This window comes from Pantherophis guttatus, chromosome 3 (genome assembly GCF_059756535.1).
Source record: "Pantherophis guttatus breed Tessera chromosome 3, ASM5975653v1, whole genome shotgun sequence".
In the NCBI taxonomy this organism is placed as follows: Eukaryota; Metazoa; Chordata; class Lepidosauria; order Squamata; family Colubridae; genus Pantherophis; species Pantherophis guttatus.
Window position 1 is genome coordinate 158,729,359 of NC_142065.1, and position 26,571 is coordinate 158,755,929.

General features: G+C 37.7%; 1 protein-coding gene and 1 non-coding gene across 2 annotated transcripts in view; both read right to left on the reverse strand.

The window, feature by feature from the left end:
- Positions 1–26,571, reverse strand: part of DOK6 (docking protein 6) — a 207,363-nt gene that overhangs the window by 67,779 nt on the left and 113,013 nt on the right. Inside the window, exon 3 of the mRNA XM_034429378.2 lies at positions 16,504–16,618. Within this exon, the coding sequence (XP_034285269.1) occupies positions 16,504–16,618 (115 nt within the window). The remainder of the gene's footprint in view (positions 1–16,503; positions 16,619–26,571) is intronic.
- On the reverse strand, positions 12,782–12,888 carry LOC117672929 (U6 spliceosomal RNA). The gene has a single exon (XR_004593423.2). It is a non-coding gene; the product is annotated as a U6 spliceosomal RNA (small nuclear RNA).

Sequence of the window (26,571 nt, forward strand, 5' to 3'; positions counted from 1 at the left end):
AAAATTGGAAAAGAGGAATATTACTGAACGAAGTCAGGTTATCAGACTGGGGGAATGCATAATGGCAAAATTTACAGCACATATTCACAATAGAAGTTTAACTCAATTTAAGCAAGAATGGTTTCCATATAAACCAGGGGTCTCCAACCTTGGCAACTTTAAGACTTCAACTCCCAGAATTGAAGTCCATAAGTCTTAAAGTTGCCAAGGTTGGAGACCCCTGATATAAACTATATATATTTAGCAAGCAAGGCACATATACATATTTAGAGTATGGTTTTTAACAACTAATTAAAGAATTGAAATCGCAAAAGGTTAAATATCTGTAAATATTGTGTATTAGTTGAAATAGACCAAAGAGGAAGAAAGTAATTATCTATAATGTTTTTCAGTAGTTTTTCATTTTTTATTCTTAAATAAAAATAGTCGAGATTTTGGGACATCACTCAAGAGACTCAAATCCTTTCTCACATTGTTAAAATAATTTAATCTGCATAATGTGCTTTATGGATAATTTCTCATAAACAAAATGAGCACTAACTGTATCATCACAATAATTCCTTTATCCACTTACTGATTACTGTATTTCCATACAAATTATTTTCTTTCTTTTCTCCTTTTGCTTGCTATTGCTCTTTTTAATGATTAACGTATAAATTACTTGGGACAAGTTTATGGTAATATTGAGGACATGAATCTCGAGGCCACTTTACCTTCCTTTCCTTTCCTTCACCAAAAGCAGTGGTGCTGAAGTCCTCTGCTCCAAAGGCCAGAGAGACTCCAGTACTAGCTTTGCAATGAAGCTCCAGGAGAGTCACTGCAGGTCAATGGGATGATAAACCTATCAGAAGAATCCATAGATTGTCCCAAAAGGCCAGTTTCATGTATAGATTCATGTATAGTATTCATACAGTTTTATCCAGCCATTTCCTGTATAATGTTGCCAATTATTGCCATGGCTTTACAAATAACATACATATTTGACCACTTAGACCTAAGAATGGAGTTTATAGCTTAGAAGGGATCTACACAAATGTGTGGCCCCCTAATCTCCTGTAACATTGTCCCCAGTGCCTTGGCCATACTTTCCTACACTCGTTGCTATTTAAATGTGGGACCCACTCTCCTCATCTCCAGTGCCAGTACCTAATACTCCTCTTTCCGTATCATGTTCAACTTCTGCTGTATCTCTATATGTGAGTTGCTGTGCTCAGACATTCAGGCCCTGGTCCTCTCACATCTGCAATGCACTCTGTGTGAGGTGACCCTTGAAGAGTATTTGGAAGCTATAAGTGGCACAATACAGCCAGGCAAACAGTTCTTGGGGGGCCTGGGGGCCCATGTCACACCGCTGTTGCACAAGCTGCACTTGTTGCTGGTTTGCTTCCAGGTCGAACTCAAGGTATTGGTTATTACTTTAAAGCCCTTTATGGCATTTTTTTTTAAAAAAATTGATTTAAATTTGGTCCAGGTTACCCAAGGAATCTCATCGTAATGGGATTACCTACCCCATCTGCACTGATAGAATGGGAAAGTTGCAGATCCCATCAGTCACTGAATTCTAGCTGGCAGCATCCAGAAGAAAAGCTTTTTCTGCTGTGCCTCCCACTCTCTATGCCCCTCAAGGTGAGATCTGCATCCATCCTGTTGGCCTTCTGAAAGTGCCTAAAAATCTGGGTCTGCCAATTGGCTTAGAGCCCTGATGGGGGCGTGTCATACTGGAGATGATTAATGGACTGATATAAGACTATACCTCCACTTTATCTTAAAAAGCAGTAGTGGTGCAGTGGTTAAAATGCAGTATCGCAGGCTAATCCTGCTGATTGCTGATTGCCTGCAGTTTGATCCTGACCGGCTCAAGGTTGACTCTGCCTTCCATCCTTCTGAGGTTGGTAAAATGAGGACCAGATTTTTGGGAGGCAATATGCTGACTCTTTAAACTGTTTAAACAGGGCTGCAAATAAGTGCTATCTTGCTTCTTTTGTTACCATCTTTCTTAATTTTACGTCAATGTTAATATTTATTATTTTAACACTTTAATGTTTATCTTGTTGCTTTTATTTGGTTGCAAGTCACCTAGAGTCACCTCTAGGCGAGATGGATGGCATGTAAATTTAATCAATAAAAATAATATATAACTCAGCTTAAAGATTTCAATATGCAGGGGCATTTCTCTAGGCCCAATGAAGCCAATTTCCTCTATTTAATCAAGTCAAAGCTCACTACCATGAATACAACTATTCACTCTCAGTTAAGGATAACTGTTAAAGTGCAATGTCTAAAACTCTTACGAAGCAGTTTTAAGTTATAATTTCTTCTGGAATTTGAATTGAGATCCTTCTAAGAAAGAATAAAAAAATGTATTTCAGTATTTTGCACCAACCAGAATTGTCACCATGTAAAAGAATGAAGTCACATATTGTAGGAAAGCCCCCTCCCTAGAATAAAATATTCTTTATTCTTAATATTAAAAAGAAACAGAATAGAATATTTTCCCTAAAGAAGAACAGGAGAGACATCTTCTTAAAGTCAGAAAGCAGACCCAGTCGTCCTGCTATAGGAGAGCAGCCTCAAGCAGAAACGCAAAGAGGCTAGTCTTTAGAAATGGATATTTTATATCCATTCAGAAAGCTGGCCCACTCTATTCATAAGCAAAGAGCAAAGAGCAAAGAGCAAAGAGCAAAGAGCAGCCAGAAACTCCAAATAAGCAACACAGTAGGCAAGGAGCAGAAACTGACAAAATTAGCTCAGACAAAGAAAACACCTAGGATTTGCATTTTTTTTTTTGCCTGTGGAACCAGCCATGATCCCTACATGACCAATAGGAATCTGGCAACAGCAGCGGTGAAATGCACTTACCTTCGCTACTGGTTTGGGAATGTGAATGCCCTTGCACGCGCATCTTCTGCACATGCACAGAGCCTTTCTGCGCATGCACAGAGGGTCAAAGACAGGATATAAAGACGTCCCGGCGGGTGGGTGGAGCCTCCTGCTGCCGGTGCTATCAGTTCACATGAGCCGGATAGATCCGGCTGGATTTCACCGCTGGGCAACAGCCTTTAAAATATTAAAGGAATATTCTTGCACAGGAAACGGCATCTCTATCACAAAGCCCCAAATAATGTATAAAAACCCACCTACTCTCAACACCATTTTGTCAGCCACCCAAGAAACATGCTGCTGTCACTAGTTTCTGGATGCCAAATAAACAGAGACTTCCTTTCCTGCAGTTTGCCTCCATTTTATTTCCAGTATCTTTCTCCCAGCTTGGAACTGGGCCTTATACTTTTTTGGGCATAGAAGTGACATTGCCATGGACAAGAAAACTGTGACCCTTAGATGTTATCAAGGAAAGGGGTTCTGGGAATTTCTACTCCTGATCTTTATGAATAAAGTTTACCAAAAGTTCTTTTTATTTGTGTTTGTGGTACGCAATGGGGATGATGTTTGATGTCTTTGTCCACTTCTGCCGCTGACAACACAAACTGAGATCTTGAAGGAGGCAGAACGATGGGATTGTGGACTTGCAACATTATTGGTAAAGGCTTCATAAGAAGCTACGTACTTGAAGGAAGAAGAGAGGTTCAGCAAAGGCTCTGGAGTCTGCGGCTGCATAGTTGATGAAAATCTAAATTCAGGAAATCTAAATTCAGGAAATCTAAATTCTACTTTCTTCTTCTTGAATCTCTTGTAATCAATACCTTCTCACTGCAGTCAGAAATCAATACTCTCACAATATGCTCTAGACAACCAAATCTTCTGTTCCCCAATTAGGAAGCCTTAGTAACTAAGGTTAGCTACAGTTCAAGATAAATCGTCTTTCATACTCTTTAAATTATTAAGTTTTCAGGTTAATATTTTTGCCCTTTTAAAAATACAGTCTTAGAAAACTGAGGGTACTATTTCAGGTTTCAGCCACAAACATGGTTACTGAGAGATTTATCAGTTTTACTTCAAGGCTGAAGAGTTAACAATGAAGCAAAGGACTTTAAGAAAAGAAAAAGGCTTGGCTGAAAAGTTTGCTTTGAAATACTAGTGCAAAATAGTTGTCTAAAATTGTTCCAAATTTCAGAAAACCATGTCAAGGTTGTCAGCCAGTTCAAAGATCAGAGTAGAAGAGTAGAATCTACACAGGAATTGAAGATCAGATGTAGTTTGCAGCAAACCTAATTCAGAGCTTTTTCTTAAGTAAGGCAGTAGGTAGCTATCACTGGTCATGAGGAGTCCTTAGTGCTCTCTTGAGCTTGCTTGTTTTTTTTTACAGATGTTTCATTACCCAAACTACTGTAGATAACATCATTGGTGCTAGTTACCTAGTCTGCTTAATGAAATGTCTGCAAGAAAACAAGCAAGCTCAGAGGGCACCAAGGACCCTTCATGTTAACCCTGAGCTACAAATATTCTCCTTTATTAGTATCATTAGCCAGAAAGTTTATTCTTTTGCTTAATGAGGAACCTAAGAAAATTTCAATGTTTTGCTGTCTTCACTTCTCTTGTCTGATGGGGAAGCTAGGAGGTGTTACGTCATCCTCGCCTGACTTTTCCAGTTGCTCAGATGATAACTGTGTTTGTTCAACCTGGTAGGATTCCCGGCTTTGTGCTGTGGCTGACATTCCACAGACTCACCTGGAGCAGCTTCTTCAGGGCCAGATTTAGATTCAGAAACTGAGTCTTGAACCTGGGCCATGACACTAAGGCAGGGGTGTCAAACTTAAGGCCCTAGGGCCGGATCCGGCCCATGGAGTGCTTAGATCTGGCCCATGGACCTGCCCTGGAAACAACAAAGGACCGGCCTGCAGTGCCTCTGCCAGAAAGAACAAGGCTTGCAAGGGCTGCGTGCAGCCCCCCGCCCCCTGAGCTCCATTTTTGCTGGCAGAAGGTTACAGGATGCTGTTCCAGCTGAAAATGGAGGTCAGGAGCCATTTTCAATGGCAGAGCACTCGGGCCGCCACAGGCGCCCATCGACACAAATGACATCATGCTGGGCATGCCTACCCTGACCCCCTAATGCAGCCCTTAATGAAATCGAGTTTGACACCCCTGCACTAAGGAGTTTAGCTGCATATCTGGCAGCAACAGAAAAGAAACTTGCAATATTCTGGTCTTTATCATCTTCAGCTGAATAACGTTCTTTCACTTAAACCTAGTTATTATTGTCACCTTATACATCACCTTATAAAATCTTTCCCTGGATTCAGTATAAAATTGGCTTTTGACAATTTCTTTGGACACGGATGAATATAAATCTGACCTTGGATAAGCCTGTATACAACAAACTTTCCACATTAGAGTTTATTGGGGTGCAATTAGGTTTTTTTTTTTAAAAAAAAGCATAAGAAAACCTGCTCAGATTAAAATCTGAAACCAAAATATAACATGAATACAATGTATATGAATCCCAATGGATATTTTACCAATATTGCACAATGTATTTACATCTACATGGCCTCACTGATTTAAAAATGACAATGCTTAGATAATTATTTTCATCCAAAATACTATTTTGCCAAGAAGTGAGCATATTAGAAAAAAACGGGAAAACAGCAATTGACAGTTTCTTGCATGTCTTTGGAAAGCAGGTTAGCTCTTTGAAGAAATTTGTAAAAGTATGACCCATAGAATTGTGTCACATGACAACCACAACTTCAAGACTCCTCTGAGAATAATACACATTTAGAGACAACAGACAAAAATGACATAAATTTATATATGGAATTTAAGCTATTGACAGATGATATATGAGTTTCTGGGTTTGGAGAGATTTCAGTGAATAACATGGTAATTTACTGCATCTAACCTGAAATACCAGATCTATTTTTCATTTTCTGTTTTCTGTCACTGTTTGGTCTCACTTGCATTTGGCTATTTATGTTGTATTTGCAGTACAGGCAGCTGTAAATAGATTAATCATTTGGGGACTTTTTCTTAGATTCAGCATCCTTTACTGGCTGAAAGTCTGCTAAAATGACTGGAATACTTAATTCTAATACACAGTACAATAACTTATCTAACAGTGAGCTCTTGTGCTGAAGGCAATATAGTCAAAATAATGCTACTGAGAAACGGGAGAGAGTTATTAGCATGCCTAGGGGATTGCAGGTATAACTTTAAAAGAAAAGCACAATACATATTTCCAATAGGATATCTTGCTATGAAAAGACAGGAAGGGAAAAAGGGAGTAAAAAAAAAAAATGGAGTGCTATAAGGCCTAAATGGTCACAACCAGATTAGAAGCATTACATATTGTAATGTAATAATAATAAAAAGCATTGCCTTTTTTTTTTTTTTTGGTAGGGTTCACTTTATATTTAAGCCTTACCATTCAGAAAAAGAATGTGGGAAAAAAAAACAACCCAGCAGCTAGATTCACATATGCACAAAATAGGAAAAATGAAAGTATACCTATAGACGAAAAGGTAATAAAGAAAATAATAGAATGTGCCGAATTGGACAGGTTAACAATGGTACTTAAAGATAAAGAGGGATCTGAGTATTACTCAACATGGGGCTTATTGTACAAATGGTTAGATAACAGGTACAGAGATTAGTAACTTAATAACGAAAGAAGATCAGCAAAATAGAAATAGATACAGTTATATAGATATATATATAAGAATAGATATTGTAAGTAACAGTACTAGTGGATTGTACGGGATTATAGATTGAAACATATAGAGTGATAAAGGTATAGAATGTTATGGCACAACTATGAAAATAATGGTTATAACAATGACGTATAATATTATGTAATTAAAAGAAACCATATTGTATGACTACGAGAATAATGGTTATACTCAGGGTGTATAATACTATTTGTACTTAAAAAGGACTTGATCCAGTTCAACTACGAATAAAATGCAAATTAACCATGTCTCCAGAAAGTCCCATTAATTGTAAAAGAAAGTAAGCAAGCAAAATAAACCCTCCTGAAATAATTAGGAAAAAATCATGGCTTTATAAAGTAACGGGCAAAATAGAGAAATTAATTAAATGGGTATGTTCATCATGTGATCTCAGGAAAAATGGAATTTTAGAACAATGCAATATAAAACCCACCAAATTAATATACTGTATCCAAAGACAGACCCCCAAGACAGAATATATTGAATGAAATGGCTTATGTAAAAATACTTTAGAGTTTTGAATCATTGCTCAAACTTTCAGCAGGTTCTGATATATAAAAACTGTTCAAGTTATGCATTTATAATAAGCCTTTTAAAAGTTAATATATTATATCACTATCGCTGTTTTTGAAAGCTTCTATAAAAGAGGAAATCAACAATATTGTGCTCCTTCTTAGTAACTATTCATTGAACAAATCAAGTGTGAGGGGAGATCATGCCAAAAGCCTTTGCACTGTTCCTAATTTTATGAAATAACAAAAGAGCGTTAATGAAACAGTTGAACAGAGTGAAGACAACACAAGACACAACACATATGTATTCTGAATTTCTGCATACCATTTTCATTGCATGATTTGCCATTTGCTAATTCTTTAAACCCAGCATTTTTAAAAACATTATAATCAAGCGGACCAATAGTTTCACTATAATGTTAACAATATTGGCAAATACTGTGAAATGTTGGTAGTCTGCTCTTTTAAAGGTCAACAATGAAATCTGAGCAGCCACAGGATTTGAGACCATTATAGATTTTAGTCAAAGTGATGGGTAAAAGTTATTGACTTTGCTGAGAATAGGATGACTCCCCATTTTTAAAAATAGATTCAACTAATTGTATTTGAAATTCACTTGACCAACATCCAGCTGCCAAAGAGTACTCTAATTAATAAACTGGGATAACTAACATGAAAAAATATATTCCTACCAGATGTGGATATCTGCAATATCTGCAAGATGTATTGAAATTGCTTCCCTCTTTTTAAAATTTGAGTTTAAGTAAAATATCTCTACTTGTTTTCTGCATCATCTACGAAACATCAGTTACCATTAATGTAGTATAGCTTTAATTTCTTTGGGCACTGCCATCCTGAATATGTATTTCATAGAAAAGACAGGATAGAATTGTAAAGCACCCTAAAGAATTAAAACAATAATAAAACCCTTATGAAATTAGGGTTTTATTATTGTTTTAATTCTTTAGGGTGCTTTGAAATTAGCTCCAGGACAGGGAATCTGTGACTCTTCAGAAGTTGTTGAATTACAATTTTTGATCATTGACTATTCAAGATTGGTCTGAGGAAACATCTGGAGCATGTCATACCTAATAAAGCCCAATAAGCTACATTTTTTTTTAAAAAAATCTAATTTTTCCCAAATAACCTTGGTTTAAGTTACGTTGAATTGGCCTGAGTTTGTATTTTTATGGGGACCTCCAGGGGATTTCTGGGCTGTATGCCAGACTGGGAAGAAAAGAAAAGATATGCATACAAACAAACAACATTTTGGAAGAAAGCAATTAGAAAACATTACCTGAGTACTATTAAGAAAATTGTATGTCATCATGATTTCAGCTCAAGGCTTCTTTTAAATGTAATATAAATAAAACATTTCAAACTTAGTCAATGTTATGAATTATGCTCATAATCATATTATTTGTAAAATTTGGGTTACACAGTTCATCAGCAATGTTTTTTAAAATATTTATAAATTTTTTTGTACTATAAAACAATGCTGATCTGCTAGTCTCTGTTTGGTTATTTCTCATTCTGGATATTATTTCCAAAACTGGTGTTTTTTTCAGATACCCTCTTCTCACTGAACTCGATTTGTAATAGCGAATCATTATTTTATTTTTGGTTTCATTCTTATTGTATTTGTAATGGGTAAGGAACTTTTCTTCCGGTAAACTTGCAGCTGCTAGCTCTGGTTGTTCAGTCAACAGTCTGGAGTCTTGTGGCTTCCTTGTCACTAGATGTTCAGGAACTCCTACACCTAGCATGGTCCATGGTAATATCAAACTGGCCCTGTGAGAGAAAAATTCCCTCACAGTTGCTGTGCCTATTAATGGCTTTTGGCTTAGACAATTAAATAAGCCAATCAAAGAGTGGCTCCTGGCTTTGAATCTCCGGGGCTTTTTTATGCCCTTCTCTAACTGCCACTGTGACAGTATAAAAGGAGATGCTTGCCAGCAGACATTGTGTGACTCTTCGGGATCAGAGGCAGAGCTGAAGTCACTATAGCCTCTTCCTTCTGAGGAAGAAAAGCCGAACTCCAATCGCATAGAGCGATTGCACCAGAGAGCTGACAGGACACTTAAGAAAGAGAATGACATCTAATATTCTTTTTGAATAGACCTTGTTTTATTTAAATAAAAACAGTTTAGTGTAAACTGCTTGTGAGGCTCATTTGTTCTAATAGATTGTAAAAGAGATAAGGTTACGGTCCATCTAGGCCCCCTCCATCACAGGCCCGACTGACGTTCAGTGTGTTTACAAATTATGTCTCACCATATGTTTATGGACAAGATACTTTTCATCTGGCTTCTCCTCCACCTCCAGTATGGTTGAACTTTTGGCACAGATCTCATCTTCCTCAGAGCATGCAAGCCCCATAATCATGTTGATGTCACTGGGGTATTATTATTAATGTTGGTTGCATAGTCAGATTTTTTAGACTTGTTTTATCATTTTATCCATCTGACTTCCTCCCAAGTAGATAGGCAGATGTTGTTATTTGGTGAAGATGATGAAAAATTTCTGTATTCCGTGAAAGTAATGCAATCTGGCCTAGGTCAGCATTATTCAGGTCTGCCTAGCTAGTGTACTTTCTAGTGTATTTTCAGTAATTCCCTTGCATTCCCTTGCATTCTTATACAAATATTCCTGTCTAGATATTTACACTCAAAGTTCTGGATTTTAATGCATACATGACCTTATTTCACATTTAATGTCATTCCTTTTTTGTTTTTGTCTGGCGTACTCCTTTTGGATATGTACTCTTCAATGTTTGCATTCTTCATGAATTTCATTATTTCATTCTACCGGGTATCTGTGAAACCTACACATTCGTATTTGTCTTCTTGCATTAAAATTTCTATATTTTTCTCTTTTTGCTGTCCATATTTTGTGCATTTGTAATAAATCCTTGGGTCATGTAATTTGACCTCTGGTTTCCTGCATTTTTTGCATAACTTTGCATTCTCCATATCCTGCATATGACTACTTGTTCATTCTCAACACTTGGCATTTAATTATTTGTGGGCCTTCTTTTGCCCCATCCTCTGGCTCAGGTTTATAAACCACCTTCCAAATACATAAAGTACTTCCCAGCTCTTGTGGGAAAATTATCTTTTGTCAGAATCCTTCTTTCTGGAAACGTATCCCTATGAATGAGTTTAAATTGCCCTTGTTGGCATTACTTGGGTAGCCAATTTTTAACTATCTTTTCTCTTTTCTTGGGCCACTTCTCTGATATGAAGGAGCAAAAATTAAAAAAACAAAACCCCACCACTTCCTATGCCCTAATTGCAGGAGTGAAATGCTCCCGGTTTGCCCGATCTAGTAGCGATGGCGGCAGGTGGTTCGGAGAACCGGTAGCAAACATCCCTGCCCCCCCTCCATGCCCAGCTGAGCTGCGTAATCATCAGAGGCTTTTTTATTATTATTTTTAAAAGCATTTTTTCTACAACCTCTTTGGCTGGTGAGATTGTAGAAAAAATGCTTTTAAAAGCCTCTGATGATCCCAGCTGAGTTGCCTGATCGTCAAAGGCTTTTAAAAGCATTTTTTTTACAACCTCTTTCGCCGAAACGGTTGTAGAAAAAATGTTTTTAAAAGAAAAAAAAGCCTCTGATGATCAGGCAACTGAGCTGGATCGTCAGAGGCTTTTAAAAGCATTTTTTAAACAACCTCTTTGGCTGAAGAGATTGTAGAAAAAATGGTTTTAAAAGTTAAAAAAAAAAGTTGGCCATACCCACCCAGTTACATTACCCCCCACCAAGCCACGGACACAGAACCGGTAGTAACAAATTTTACATTTCAACTACAATTACTGCCTAATTGTTGTCCTTCTCCCCAGTGTTTCTGAGTCCCTTGTGATATATTCAAGGCTACATTTGGCTGTATTGTTTGTTCTCACATGGATCAGTAGGATAGATATTTCTTAATGAGCTTAAAGAGTCTTCGGATTCTTTCTGTCACATCCCAGATGTGTGTCTAGCGAGAGCAAGTTATTTCTCTTGACAAACTATTTAGCCAAAAATGGCTTTTTTAGTGCCTGTCAGAAGGGAAACTCATCACCACCCACTCTTCTATTTTTGGGGGGCAAATGGAATTTTATTTAAATGCTTTTTATCCTGCTGCAAATGCCAAGTGGCCTAACTATCTTTATTCTGGTGAGTATTCATGCACACATATACACACTTTACATTTCTAAGCAAAATAGTTAACTCTTAGAAGGCACGAGAAAGAAGAAAAATGTTTTAGAAAAAAGCAGTCAATGGTCCAAACTGGGTTAGTATCATAAAATAGTGTACATTGTCAGGTAAGCCAAATCTCTCTCCACAGTTCCTTTGTTTTGGAAAATTAACTCATGGATCAAAGCGAAGTCTTTTTAATTTTAATTTTATTTATTCATTTATTATTTTTCTTTAAACACACCTGCATCAACATGTATGATAGTTGCAACCATTCATTTAGTGACCGCTTGAAGTTACAATGGCACTGAAAAAATGACTTATGACCAGTTTTGACATTTATGACTGTTGCAGCATCCCCATGGTCACGCGATTAAAATTTGGGCGCTGGGCTATTAGCATGTATTTATGACAGTTGCACTGTCCCGGGGTCAGTTGATCATCATTTGTAACCTTCCCAAATGACTTCTGACAAGCAAAATCAATGGGGGAGAGGGAAACCAGATTCGTTTAACTATCACATAATTCACTCAACAAGTGCAGTGATTCACTTAACAACTGTGGCAAAGAAGGTTGTAAAATGGGACAAAACTCATTTAACAACTGACTTGCTTATCAACAGAAATGTTGGGCTTAACGGTGGTTGTAAGTAGAAGGCTTTCTTATCTGCAATTTTTTTTTTTTTGCATTGCATAAAAATTCTATCACAAATAAATGGAGGGATATAAATGGAATGAATGAATGAATCAATGAATCAATCAAACAATTTCACCATTCTCAGTTTATATGAAGAAGATGAAAGGATTATGTAACATTGTTTTATTTCTTTCTGACAATCTTTTTATTTGGAATTTGTTAGATCCAAGACTCTACCAAAACTCACTTATTCTTGTTTGATCGTGTGACAATATTAACAGTATAGAAAACAAATGGTTTTTCTATGTCAAAGACAGTTCAATATAAATATAACAATGCTATAGATGCATTTTATACCCTGTATGCTTCCATGCACTGTATACCCTGTTATTTCATATTTTACTGGCATAATACAAAGCTGTAGCTATGGAAATTTTAGAATACCAATAAGCCCAAAGGTAATTTGGTTAATGAAACGTTGCTGTTGTGGCCCGTCAGCGGCCTGTGCAGACTGTAGCTGATTCTGACAATGAGGAAGCTGGTGTGGTGCTGCACCAGCAGCCTGTGCAGCTGGTGCTTGAGTCAGACAATGAGGAGGCTGGAGAAGATGTGGTGCCAGAGGCAGGGATTCAGCCAAGGCCTTCAGAATCTCCAGAAGCTCCTTTAAGTGAAGAGGATGAAGAGGAGGAGCCTCTTCTCAATGCACGGGCGCGCAGAGCTGGCAAAAGGCAGGAGTGGCTCCTCAGACTCCTCGAGAGTAAGGCTTGGAGCTTAGCCTATTTAAGGAGGAACACCGACTGAAGCAATTTGTAGGGAACAACTTTTTTTTTTAAAACTATGGAACGCTTCACGAATTTGCGTGTCATCCTTGCGCAGGGGCCATGCTAATCTTCTCTGTATCGTTCCAATTTTAGTATATGTGCTGCCGAAGCGAGCACATGTAGGGAACAACTTTAGTTCACTCTCCTTCGCCTCTGGATTCTCTGTAAATTGCTTCTGGGCTTTCTGCCAACCATAGTAAGATTGTGATTACTTTATCTTTGGTTTCTTGTAGGCTGTTAAGAAAGTTTATTAACAGCCTTTGTTTGAAAAAGACTGAGTTATTTTAGTAAATTGAGTTTGGTACAGACTTTGTGTGTGCTGCGTTCTTTGGGGTCCGTAGCTGGGGCAGAACAATTGCATGCTTTAATCCTTATTATGTTAAGTCCCAAAGCCCTTAGCTCCAACTCTTAGTCTGAGATAGTTTTTGCTACTACCTCCTATGTTTCAAAGGATGCCTCATTGAGCATCCAATCCCTAACCTTGAAGTGTATTTTGGTTTCTTAATTGCTACATTACTAGCAATTAAAGAGTTAAAATGCAAAAAATATTCTATAATGCCACTTCTTAACCAAATAACATATTCACATTTGGCTAGAGGATTCAGTTCTTACCCTTTCTCCTTGCGAAATAATTATTGATTATAACAAATCTCTTAAATGATAAATGAAATTAAACTTTAAAGAGAAAAAAGAAAAAAATGCATATAAATGTTTTTATACACTTGGCTTTTATTTATTAGGTTAACATTTTGACATCCAGTGTTTAAGACAAATTCACAATGTTATTCAGCTCATGAGAAAAAAATAACTGGCGACTTATGTATAAAAACTATAGTTTGTAAAAGAAAAATACCAAAACCAGAAGGTGGTAGTCTGTTTTAAAAAGATATGCATTAAAGAGTTTGAAATTAATATTACTGTTTATAAAACTGTAGGAAATAGATTCTAGAGAACAAACAATATTTTTGGAACTCAGAACTCAGAAATTTATAGTAAGGATGTAATATAATAATAATAAAAAAATAGCCAAATTTATTTTATTTATTGTATTTCTTTAAATAATTAGTGTTATTATTTACTTAGACAGTATATGACACGGTTTTGCTTACTGTCTTAATGATGAAGATATATAACTGATGCGTCTAACATAAAGCCAAATACTCTTTAAATAAATACAAAAGGTCTATAGTAGGGTCTAATTATTAACTATGACAATTGCAGCGCTATGAATAATATATTCATAGTTGTGCATATTCTATAACTTGAAAATATGATGATTATTTGTTCTTTACATATTTTCTATGATGCATGGCATCGTTTCTTTTTATTTCCTTTTCTTCTTGGCTAATTATGAAGCCACTTTATGAAATCATATGGAAATATCAAACTGTTTAAGATCAATTTGCTGATTAAGCTTGGCTCTAAATTAAAAAAAAACATGGAATTGATGATGGTTGGCAGGATCCTTAAGGCAGAAAGGAAACCAATCACTTGATTCAGCCTTCAAATACTCATTACTGTATTTTGGACTTTAAATTGGTTCTAATTTAAGGATCTAAATCCTTTCTTTTCTTTTTCTTTGTTGGTGTTCCATTACAATTTCATACAATTTTCTCAGTTATACCTCTATATTTCATTTGAACCACAATATGCTTTTGTGACACTACATTTCTCACTGTCTCTTGAAGCTTGTCTGCAGTTTAACATTCTTAGAGTCTTGAAACCCTTGGCATTAATAAGACATTTATATATGGAGTAGAGCCATGTAAAGCATTAAAAGAGGTAAATTTTAAATCATGTTAATGCAAGCTAAGGACTCTTCCTTGAAATATAAGCAAGCTATATCTTTTGGAAGACTGGCAAAGCTATTTCCAAAGCCATATCCAGCTGTCTATATATGAGTGTGCACACACAACTGGCAGTACCTGCACAGAATGATATAATGATGGGGCCTTGAGTATATTCAGGGAGCCATTTCTTGGCTGTACTAGTGATTATGGGGTATATTTCTCAACTGCCGTATGTTTTCAATTTTGTATTGTAATTGTATTTATTTGTTTTTGTTTTTTAGCCTCCCAGAGTCACTTGTTGAGATAAAAATTGAATAAATAAAATGAAAAGTGGAGATTCCACAAGGGGGAGCAGTGAGGCAGACACTTTTGTGAATGATCTTTAGCTATTGATGATAGTAAAATTAGGATTTATGGAGACTCCTAATGCTGGGAGAACAAACATACAGGTAAAATCCTATCCAAAATATGTAATGCAATGAATATGAATAGGTAAGGAATTTGAGTTATAGTAAATAGCTGAGTAGTTGCAAAAATTCAGCTGCTGTGAAAAATACACCAAAATACTATTGGTGTATTTCATACCAGTAGCATGTATATATTCTATAATGCATCACTGGCTAGATAATTCAATATAATTTTGTTCACCACATTTCAAAATAAAATAAACATAAGGAAACATTATATGGGTAATCAGTATATGAGGTGGGAGCTAAAAGCTTTATTCCCAACATTTCATTTAACACACAAGTCACTGGACTGAATTCTGGTCCATACATCTTAAAGCTGCAGAGGTTAAGAAACTCTGCTTTACTCTAATGGGTTTTCAAATAAATGAAAACCTTGTGCTGAGGTACAACATTATGCGGATGCTAGGTTTTGATATCTATCCTTTTGATTAGTGCCACTGCACTATATATTTTGCTTTTCAATGTTCCACAATTGTTAACCTTTTTTCTTTGCTGTACACTGCTTACTGGCAGCATAGACATGTGAGAAATAGAGTTCTACAACATAAACACTTTAAATGAGCCTAAATGATAACAGATTTAGATCCTTAAAAAGCCAGTACAATTTCACATAGTGCATAATAAAACAATGCTATTTGTGTCCTCAAAATATGGTGACAGCCACCAGCTTAGTTTTAGAATTAATGAAGGAGAAGGGAATCAATAGTTGGACATCATGCTGGGAAACATGCTTTTGATTCTATGGGAGAACAAAAGGAGTTCTGATTAAGGACCAAAAGAGGAGAGAGCTATTACTACTATCCATAGGCCTCTGCTGGTCCATTAGAAACATATCCATCCATTGGGAAGAGGGAGGGAGAGGGAGGGAGGGAGGGAGAGAGAGGGAGAGAAATTTAAGAGTCTATTATAGTATAATTTATTTCCAATGCATACTGTGATTTTAAAAATAGAAAATTTATTCCAATGAGAAATGTTTTAAGTTTTTTCCTCATGAATCATATGACTTTGTTTGTAATATTGGAAAACTAAATTAGCCACAAATAAAATTAAACTGAAGGTGAATTTAACCTGGAATTAGAACAGTTCTTTCTAAACTCCTCTTACACGCATGGGATTTTTAATATTCTAGCACGTGCCTGTAACAAGCTTAGCAACCAACAAAAATGCACATCAATGCTTCTCTTATAGCTTCCCTGAGGCAATGTTTATTCAGCTCTAAAATTTGCACTGGAAACTGGAAAGGGACCTTTTGTCCACCTAGGGGTACAAACTAACAAAAATAATAAGTAATTAATAAGAACAGAAGTTTTTTAAAAATACAGAAAGGGGGAGATATACCACCACATCATGCAACAAACAAACAGCTATTGCACATTCCTATTAAGATGAACAATGTATCTTAATCCATATGAAGTACTGTTTCATAAGTAGCAAAATTTACTTAAGTTAAAGATACGGTAATAACTGCTTACCTGACTCACAGGCAAATGTTTTTGATGTCTTATCATGAAAGATAATTGCTACTGCATGCTTCTTGGTTTCTCGAGGCAGTCTGGTTATGTTTTTGATGTTGTGCAACTCTGTTACCTTAAAATTAAGGGATACAGAACATAGTCTTGTTTATAAATAGCAGGATAAAGAAATAATACCCCCTCTATTTTCATTATAATATTTTCCATCCATCAGAGTAGCTTAATTCAGTGGTGGGTTGCCCCCGTTTGCACCGGTTCTATAGAACCGGTAGTAAAACTGGTGGGAGGCTCCGCCCACTGACCCTGACATCATCAAAATGCTTCTGCGCTTGCACAGAAGAGCGTGAGAGAAGTGAGCGCGTATGCGTGGTACCGTTGCGAACCGGTAGTAAAAGTAAGTAGAACCCACCCCTGACTTAATTGTAAAGTAACAGTGTATCACTGTAGGAGTGTACAACTCACTTGCTCTAGCCTATGCAATTACTTATTTTTTATAAGAAAATTTTTGGAAATAAAACAGATATCCCTATCAATTTTCGCAGCCTTGATTTGGAAATTGTTCACAGTATAAAGTGTTTGTCAAAATTTCTAAAGTGGCAAATTTGTTGTGGAAGCAACACCAAATAGCTTCTGTATTCTGAAAATCTACAGAAAAATAAAGAGAGCATATCTTTCTGTTATCCATCACACAAATTAACATGACACAGAGATTGGCTTTTTTCGCTTTAAAGAGAATTGCTTGTTCTATTGACAGCCAAGCTTGACTCAAAGTACACAAATTTAACTTTCATCTTGAGCATTTCAATATCAGCCATTCTACTAATTCCCACAAAGTTTTTCTCCATCTGCTGAAGAAATAGGCTATCAATATATAATAATAACTGGCAGGGACAGGCAAATAGAACTGGAAACATATTTTTCATTTATAGTTACAAAAGAGGGAGAGACTAATACAACAATCAACATATGTTCAATAATTTGATTAAGGAATCATTCCAAAATGCGGGTGTTTAGCTGCTGTTATTATTATTTATTCCACTTTTTTAAGGTATAACTCAAGGCAGTGTACATACCTAATACTTTAGCCTCCTATTCACTGTATAGTGGATTAGCATAAGCAGAAAGCATGTTGAAATAGTTTTCTTTAATGCTTCCCACTCAGTACAGATAGTCCTCATTTAACAATGCTAATTGGAACCAGAATATTCATCACTAAATGAATGAAATGGTTACTAGATAGAATATCACATGACTGCACTGCTAAATGACAGCAGTTGTGGTAGTCCCAGTTGCAATCATTAGAATAACTTTTAACATTATAATTTTATTGTCACTTTTAATGTACACTAATCGGCATACATTAAAATGAAATTTCAATGCATACAACTCTCAAAGGGTGACCACATTGTTAGGTGAAGGCCACATGCTTCTTTTTTCTTGCTGGGCTTGCCTCTACTTCAACTCCCAGTCTGACTATCTCCCCCCACCTCAGGATGCTGCCTTGGCCAGGTGAAGGAGGAAGAAGAGGAGGAAGAAGATGGGGATGGTATCTGGGATAGGCAAGGGCACGCAGCAGTGGTAAGACAGTCAAAAGGACAGATTTGTGGAGAGATAGGCAAGAGGAATTGAAGCACACGCTGCAATCCTAAATGTGAGAAGGCTTGCAAATGCTAAAAATTTGATCACAGGGACAGCAACTGTAACTTTAAAGACTTTAAGGACTATTGGAACTTTGAATGGTCACTGAATGAATGGTTATTAAGGGAAGACTACCTGCTTCTTGAAACAGACATTTCAACAATGAAAGCCTTTTTACTTAAAATTGAACTTAATAGGATTCATTTTTTATATAGAATTGCTCATTTTGTTCATGTAATATAATAAAAATAATTTTAATGTATTTTACACAGAGAAGAGCCGAAACCAATGGCCCATTCATTGTGGACTATCACATCCCCCCAAGGACCTGGAAGGCATACTCTACATGGATACCTCTACTGGAATTGAAGATCCTAGCCAAACTATAGAAATTCTGCCATTATAACAGACATCAAGATTCTTGTTGCTCAAGATTCCCTTGTCTGGAACAAGAAAACATACTTGCAAAGGAGCAAGCTGATTTTATAAAAGACAGCTCCACCATTTATCAGTGCCTAATTACTCCACATCTCATCAAAAAATAATCCTCCTGAACACAAACTTTGTTTATGCTGCCTTCACAGACTTCAAAGCAGCTTTTGATTCTATATCCCAACTTAAACTATGGGAAAAAAGAGGAAGTCTCCTTGATTTACTGATGCTTACTTCATCTAATATGTATGCTTTATGAAGGGACCTTAGTCAAAATAAGATGAAACTTCCAGGACCATCTTACCACTGTAATTGAAACTGAGAAATGTGTCAAGCAAGGTTGCATATTAGCCTCAGTCCTATTCAACTTCTATATCAATTCCCTGGTAGCTTAACACAAACTTTCACTCTCCAAAAGTGGCTAGAAGACACATCTTTGTTGCAGTCTAGGCGGACAATGCAGCAATACTTTCAAGAATACTTACAAGCCTTAAAAGAACACTGAGAGCTCTAACACAGCATTTCAAAGAAGAAAGACCAGCTACACCTCAATTATCAGAAAACTAAAATCATGGCATATGCCAAAAGCCCAAAAGCCACCCCTAGAGCATAGATGTCTACAAGACTAAGTAAGTCTCCTATTTCAAATACCCAGGAGTGTACTGCTAACAGTAGGAAACCCATGGGGACTACATTACTGAAAATATACAGAGAAGCTCATCTGCCATCCTTAATAGCCAAATTATTTAATTCGTTTTATTATATTTTAAATTTTGTATTTATATGTTTTACTCTATGGCTGTTCACCGCCCTGAATCCTTCGGGAGTAGGGCGGTATATAAATTCAATAAAATAAAAATAAAAATAAAATAAATTCATTAAGACAAGAGGTGTCGACTAACACCTAAAGCACTCAAATTATTCCGATCAATAGCACAACTTTGTTATGATGTCCATCTTTAATTTTGCACCATTAGAATTTGTTCAGATCCTAGGCTAGAATGTGGATGACATACTCAACCATAAGCTTTTTTTGCCCTCAGCTCTTCTGATGGAATTAATTATGGAATTAATTATGGGAAATGATTTTCAGATCACATGTAAAAAGGTAGTGGCAACTTAAAATTTGATCCATGGGTTTCCCTGCAAGTTTTCTACTCAGCATGGGATATGATCAGGGCAAAGCACTCATTAAACCATGTGTAGCAGATAGGGTGCCACTTGGATCTAACTAGATCCTCAACCTAGGGGTGAAATGCTACTGGTTCGGACCAGTTCGGGCAAACCAGTAGCGGACATTGGGGCTGGTTTGCTGAACCAGTAGCGACTGCTAGCTGGCCACACCCCCGAACTGGTCTGCAGCCCTTCCATCCTTGCCTGGCTTCCGCGTTGCCTTCTCAGCATCCCCGTGGCCAGCTTGTGAAGGCAAGCAAGCGGAAGGCCGCATGGAAGGCAGGCAAGCATGGCAGGGCTTCAGGGAAGGGAGCTAGCAGCCTAGTCCCTTCCCTGCAGCCCTGCCATGCTTGCCTGCCTTCCATGCTGCCTTCCCGGTGGCCCGCTTGCCTTCCGAGGTCAGTTTCGCTTTTGTTTCATGGTGGGACAAGGAAGAAAGTGAACACTGGCGGCGCGGTGGTGCTCCGGGAGGGCAGGTGGATGTCCCGGGCTGTGTACATGTCCCGGGGCAGCGCAGCGATGGTGTCTCCCCCAAGAGCTGCCTGCCAACCCACTGGCCAGGCCGGACGCTGACCTCGGAAGGCAAGTGGGCGTGGAGGACTGCCGGGAACGCAGTGTGGAAGGCAGGCAAGCATGGCAGGGCTGTGGGGAATGGAGTAGGCTGCTAGGTCCCTTCCCCGCAGCCCTGCCATGCTTGCCTGCTTTCCAGGTGGTCCCCCACGCCTGCTTGCCTTCCGAGGCCGGCATCCAGCCTGGCCTGGTCTGGCCAGTGGGTGGTCAGGTGGCCCTTGGTGGAGACAACACTGCTGCACTACCCCGGGACATCCACCTACCCCCCTGAAGCACCATTGTGGCAGTGCTGTTCGCTTTCTTCCTTCTCCCGCTGTGAAATGAAAGTGAACGGTGGCAGTGGTGCTCCAGGAGGGCAGGTGGACATCTGCAGCCAGGTTGGGGGGGGCGCAGTGGGTTGTTCCAGGAAGGGCCTGGCATTCTCTCAGCTGCAAACGCTGAGATTTGAGGTCTATAAATCGTGTTAAAGAGGGAGCTATTGATGGTTGCGTGGAAGGAAAATGAACTGAGTGTGGGACGGAGAGAGTGCGGGGCTGGCCCTGGCTGTGGCCAACTGCATCATCCTGCTGTGGCCCACCTAGGAAGTCTTGGCTCCGTTTGCAGCGCCGATGGAGGCTCGGGGGTTCAGGTGAGGAGGTAGTGCACATCCCAACCCTAAGGTGTTGGTGACAAGTGAAAAGACACTAATTTCCCAATCGCTCTGGGATTTGACCCCCCCCCCAAGTAAATGTGACAGGTGACAGGGAGTCCTGTGCAAGTTCTGAGAAAGCTCTCTCCATCCCATGCCAGATGGCGGAAGGAAACTCAAAGCGTTGGGGGTTTCAGAAGGGCAGAACATGCTTCAGAATGTGCAGCTCCTGGCTCTAACAGTGAGTGACATGAGTGATGTCAAGTTGGCCATGCCCACCCAGTCACATGACCACCAAACCACGCCCACATAACCGGTAGCAAAAATTTTTTAGATTTCACCACTGCCTCAATCTTTATTGCTAGTGAATCGAACAGGTATTCTGCCTCCCCTATGTTATGACCTAGGCCCAAGTAGTTATTACCAGACACAATCAGTCTTAAACAAACATATTTTATTAGAACAGCTGAGAATTACTTCATTCTCAGCTTAGTCCAAATTAAGTCCAAAACAAATTAACAAATAAACAGTCCTTCAGCCTTATCACCAACCTTTGTCTTATTTGGCACCCTGCCAAAGGCTTTTCTTGGCAAAAGTTCAGAAGCAAGAGACGCTGACAAGAAACAAATGTAGCAATGTTACTTTCCTACAAAGATCCCAAGAGCCATTGCTGCTCTTTTAAGCCTTCTGGGAGGGGCCAATCATCTCCTGGCCTTACTCCGGAGATGTCCTTTTTCCTTTAGCTGCTCTTGCCTTCTGGCAGCTCTTCGCATTCATGCACTAGGAACAAGCTCCTCCTGTTCCTCTGCCTCTCTGCTATCTGCCTCTTGAGGCTCCAGAGTCTGTGCATCATTCCCAGATGGCCCTGGCCCCATCTCTGCCTCCGATGCAGAGCCCTTGTCCAGGCCTTTCCCTGACTCCAGGACTGGCACATTGTCCTCCCCAGCCTCCTCACTATCTGACTCCGCTGCCAGCTCCACAGGCAGCTGGCGGACCACAACACCCTAGGACATACGTAACTAAACTCGAAGTACCCAACTACTATTGGCATGATTTCAGATTCGCTCCTCAACTCTCCTTGAAGGTTGATACAGGAAGATTCCCTATTTGGAGATAAAATGCAACTGACTCTGAACATACAGAAAGCACATGATTCTCCATTGTCTGTATTGCAGAGTCATTTGTACTAGCCTCATTTCATCACTATTGCATAAATACCCACCCAAGTAACAGCAAGGTAATTCTCTACTTTGCTGCTGCTTTCAGGTATTAACGTGTAATATTACTAAGTTCTATACAGCAGTCCATCATATGATGACCTGTGTCATAAATTAGTCTTAATGAGTATCTAAAGTCATCATGCATGTCATACTAGGGTACAGTACAGTGTGTAGTGTGATAGACATAGTCTGCCCAACTTTTATGCTCCCTCTATACCCATCTAATCCACCTACTTCTCCTTTTAGATTTATTTTATGCTTTTATTTTTTATCTATATTTTCTATTTTACAATTGTGATTATTTTTAGACAGATATATTTTCTATGGTTTTCAGCACTGTACACCACTTTTTATGCTTGTCTTTGTAATAAATATATGACTAGATTGTGATATGGACAAGTCACACAAGGACTTTAGACTATTATATACCTAGAATAGTTCTACATACCCCAACACTGTTATTATACATTTTGCTATTTGTTGGACATAAAGCTGCTTCTGGGCTTAAATTACTATCATTATAATGTCTAGTCAGTTTGACAGCACTAGTCCCCATTATAAACAATCATTATTTTCACAGCACTAAAGCAGGCAACTCTTAGTTTGGAGGCAATCTACTTTACCGGATATGTGTATTATTGCTTAAATCCATTTGCTAGAATTGTGGGTATACAAGGTTTCCAGGCTATGAACCTTTGCAATGAATATTTAAATAAATACCAAATATATTTATCTTTATTTTTTTCAGGTCTATGCTGATACTCAACGTACTACGGAATCACAGGTATGAATCTATTTTTTTCTTTTTCTTTTTTGCAAGTCTACAGCTTGCACAGAACCAGTTTATGTTTATTCTAGCTCCTTCTGAAGTGACCAAATAACTAGGAATTTCTTGGGAATTCACGAGGTTGCAAAAACTCATCGAGTTGTGAATTAAAATCTTTATTTACCTACCTTTATTCCAATCCCCAAATCCTAAGAGGCTGTTCTTTTCTATTACAAGATAAGAGAACTTCAAGTGTTTTTTTCTTTTTTTAAAGCAAATGAATAGATCTAGAATTGACAGATCCATGTTCAGGGCTATGTATTAGTAAACCAGAACACAAAAGCTCTTTAGAACAGCAAGAATGTGAAATAAAGGAAAGATACACAAATACTAGGGCATTGGAAGTGCCATGTTCAAGGCATTAATCTCACACTGGAGGACATGATGAAAGAGACAGATTTATGGTTTTATACAGAAAAGAAATGCTGTTAAGGTGTTAGAGGCATAGATTGATTGGGGATAAATCCCTCTTATAAAAATCATTTTGCTTTCCTGGAAAGTAGAAATGCAAAGATTCCTGGTATAAAAACAATGCTGGTTACATTGTTTGTGAATTGCAAAGAAAAGCTATTATATCACTATTTCTGAAAATGCCAAGGTCAGGAAGAAAATAAGATTATATACAGAAAAAGGTTCTGAATTATAAAAATTGTCAGCAGGTAAATAGTATCAAAAAAGGTTTCCTGGAACTCTTGTATTTTTTTCTGAAATAAGTTGTTTTGTCCCACGTTACTCAAAAGAGCCTCGGACCTTCTCCTTTTAATTTTGAGTCTTCCTAACTCCTTCCTGAGGACATGTCTTCATCAACTTTTTAGTGAAATTCTTTGCTACTGTACATACAAGATATGTGAACATAGCTAACAATTCAAATTCTTGTCAGCAACTATTTCATGAGAATTAAACATATATTAGTCATGCTCCAAATTTGAAAGGAATAATGAATTCATGCACAACTCTTTCACATTTGGATGAGCGTGGCAATATCACCAGAGTCGGCATGACAAGGAGTTATAAGTTTACAAAGAAAAGTATCTTTTGAAGACTTCAGGACATGGCAGACAGTATTTTACAATAACAAAATGGATAGGTCCATTTTGGAAGTATTGGAGGATTGTAGTAGCAAAATGATTGTTTTAATAAGATGCTCATGTTGCTCTTTAATATGGGAAAAAATCGTATCAATGAAAATCAATCACACAATTTGTGGATATTCTGGGAATGGTGGATTTCCAATGCTAATATATGAAGTCAACAATGATCAATGGTATCCGATGCATTCTTGAGCTGGTAAATGAAATGCTGACTATCAACATATGAAGTATCTTCTATTCTGGTTTTTCACTAATTCCCATGAAAGACCTTTATAGCTGCTCAAGTAAGATATTTATTTAGGATGGATAGGTTAATTAGGTTAGTCAGGTAACAGCCTACATCCTTGTCTCATTCATTCACTGACATGAAGTCAATTTGTTTCAATACATTTCATCCAGATTCCAGCTTTCTGCCCTATGTACAGGTTTTCAGATAAGGACAATGGGACATTCTGGGGTTCCCATTATTGTAAGGGCATTCCACAGCTTTACATGGGCCATAGAAATGAGAGCCTTTCTATAATCAATGAAGTATATATTGAGCCTGTTCTTTGCCATTAAATTGATATTTCAGGAATTTTAACTTGTGATCCCATATGAATGTGCCACATCTCTTATTGTCTCTCCTGGTAAACTGTAATTGAATGGATGCTAAGCTTTACCTATTCTTACCATATGATTTCATTGCATAAATCTTATTTCTATTAAAGTTGTAAACATGATTCACTAACACTTGCTCATGTAGATTTCCATTCTTGAGAAAAACATGCTACAAAAAGTATAAGGTTAAATAAGACCAGAATGCTCTCTCCTAAACAGAGAATATTGTTCCAAATCAGTAGTACTATTCCTGGCCCACTGGGGCAAACTATATGCTTAACCAAGTTTCTTGGTTTATTAGTCTATAATTTCTTATGAAAGCTGAACCAAAAGAATTTACTACAAAAATAAGTTTAAAACTAGGATCAAATGTGTTTGCAATCCTAGAGGGAAAAATACTTTTAATTAAGCTAGAAATCATGGGAAACGGGGGTTTAATAACTGTGAAAATCACTTATACTGGTCATTAATAACAGATCCAAGAAATCTAGGATTAGAAACACTACAGTTAAACCAAGCTATGTTATGACTGTACATGAAGTCATACTTTGCTATCTAATCCTAAACCTATCACTGAGTAATTTTCTGTGTTAATTGTCTTATCAATTTTAAACCATTTAAGTAAGTTAAAAGCTATTATAATATATGAATCTATAAATTAATTATGTAGTACATAAAAGGGTAGTTTTTTTTTCTTTCATTCAGACTCTGATCTCTTTTAATCCTTTTAGTTGCCTTTATATTTGTTTCTAGCTCCACAACATATAATGTGATAAAATTCTTTAAAGTCATTAAAATATTTTTAAATGGTTGTTATCATAGTTTTCTATTAGGGATCAACAAAAGCCACAATCTTACTTCAGATTAACTCAGAAATTTCTGAAAACTTCTGAAAATAGTTAAACCCTCAAAAATACCTTTCATAATAATCAGCAAAAGAAAACAACTATTAAATAGAATTTAGAAGACAACAACAGTACAGGTAAATTGATAAACCTTTGTTTCATGGATAGTCTAGTACAGTGATGGCTAACTTTTTCTGGACCGAGTGCCCAAAGTGCACGCCCAAACCCTCAAAATGTAATGTGTGCGTGGCCCCCTGTATGCGCCCAGTCCCCGTACATGTGTGCATGGTCTCCGCATGTGCCCCGCCCATGCACATGTGCACATACCCCCCATGCGCCCTGCCCTCCACACGTGCCCCAACCTCACGCATATTCATGCGCCCCCACATGCGCCCCGCCCCCCCATGCATGTACAGCAGAGACCGGAAGACCAGCTGGCCAACGGAAGGTGCGCGTGCATGCACAGAGGGGCTAAACTGGAGCGACGGCTCATGTGCCATTAGGGAGGGTGCTGCTTGCCACCTCTGGCACACGTGCCATAGGTTTGCCATCACGGGTCTAGTAGAATTGGGAGTGTTTTTGTACTCATATTTTACTCATATAGTCTCTGAATTGTGCCTTTTTCAAGAAAATAGTAGAAGTGGCTAAGTGGCAGGGTTAAATGGCAAATTATTCTTTTTTTTTTTTTACCAATCAGATCTCAATAGAAGCAGAATTGGGGAGGGAGGTTCATCTCTTCCTTGAAGCAAGTATTTATACACTCCTGAAATATCCACAATATTTAAGAATTTTCCAAGCCATTTGAATTTACGATTTTATGTGAGGCTAGCTTAAAAATGTGAGATACATTTTTAATGGCAGAAACCATAGTTCCAATTTTCTTTGGAAATAACTGACATATGTAACTTGGCAACTTAATTGTTCAGCCTTGATTGTAAATATTTTATAGACAAACACCATGATGTGTTATGAAAACTACTGATTTATTCAGCAGTGTCTGCAGGGGAAGGTGTAATTATTCTTTTTCCCTCCCCTTTTGGTAAAT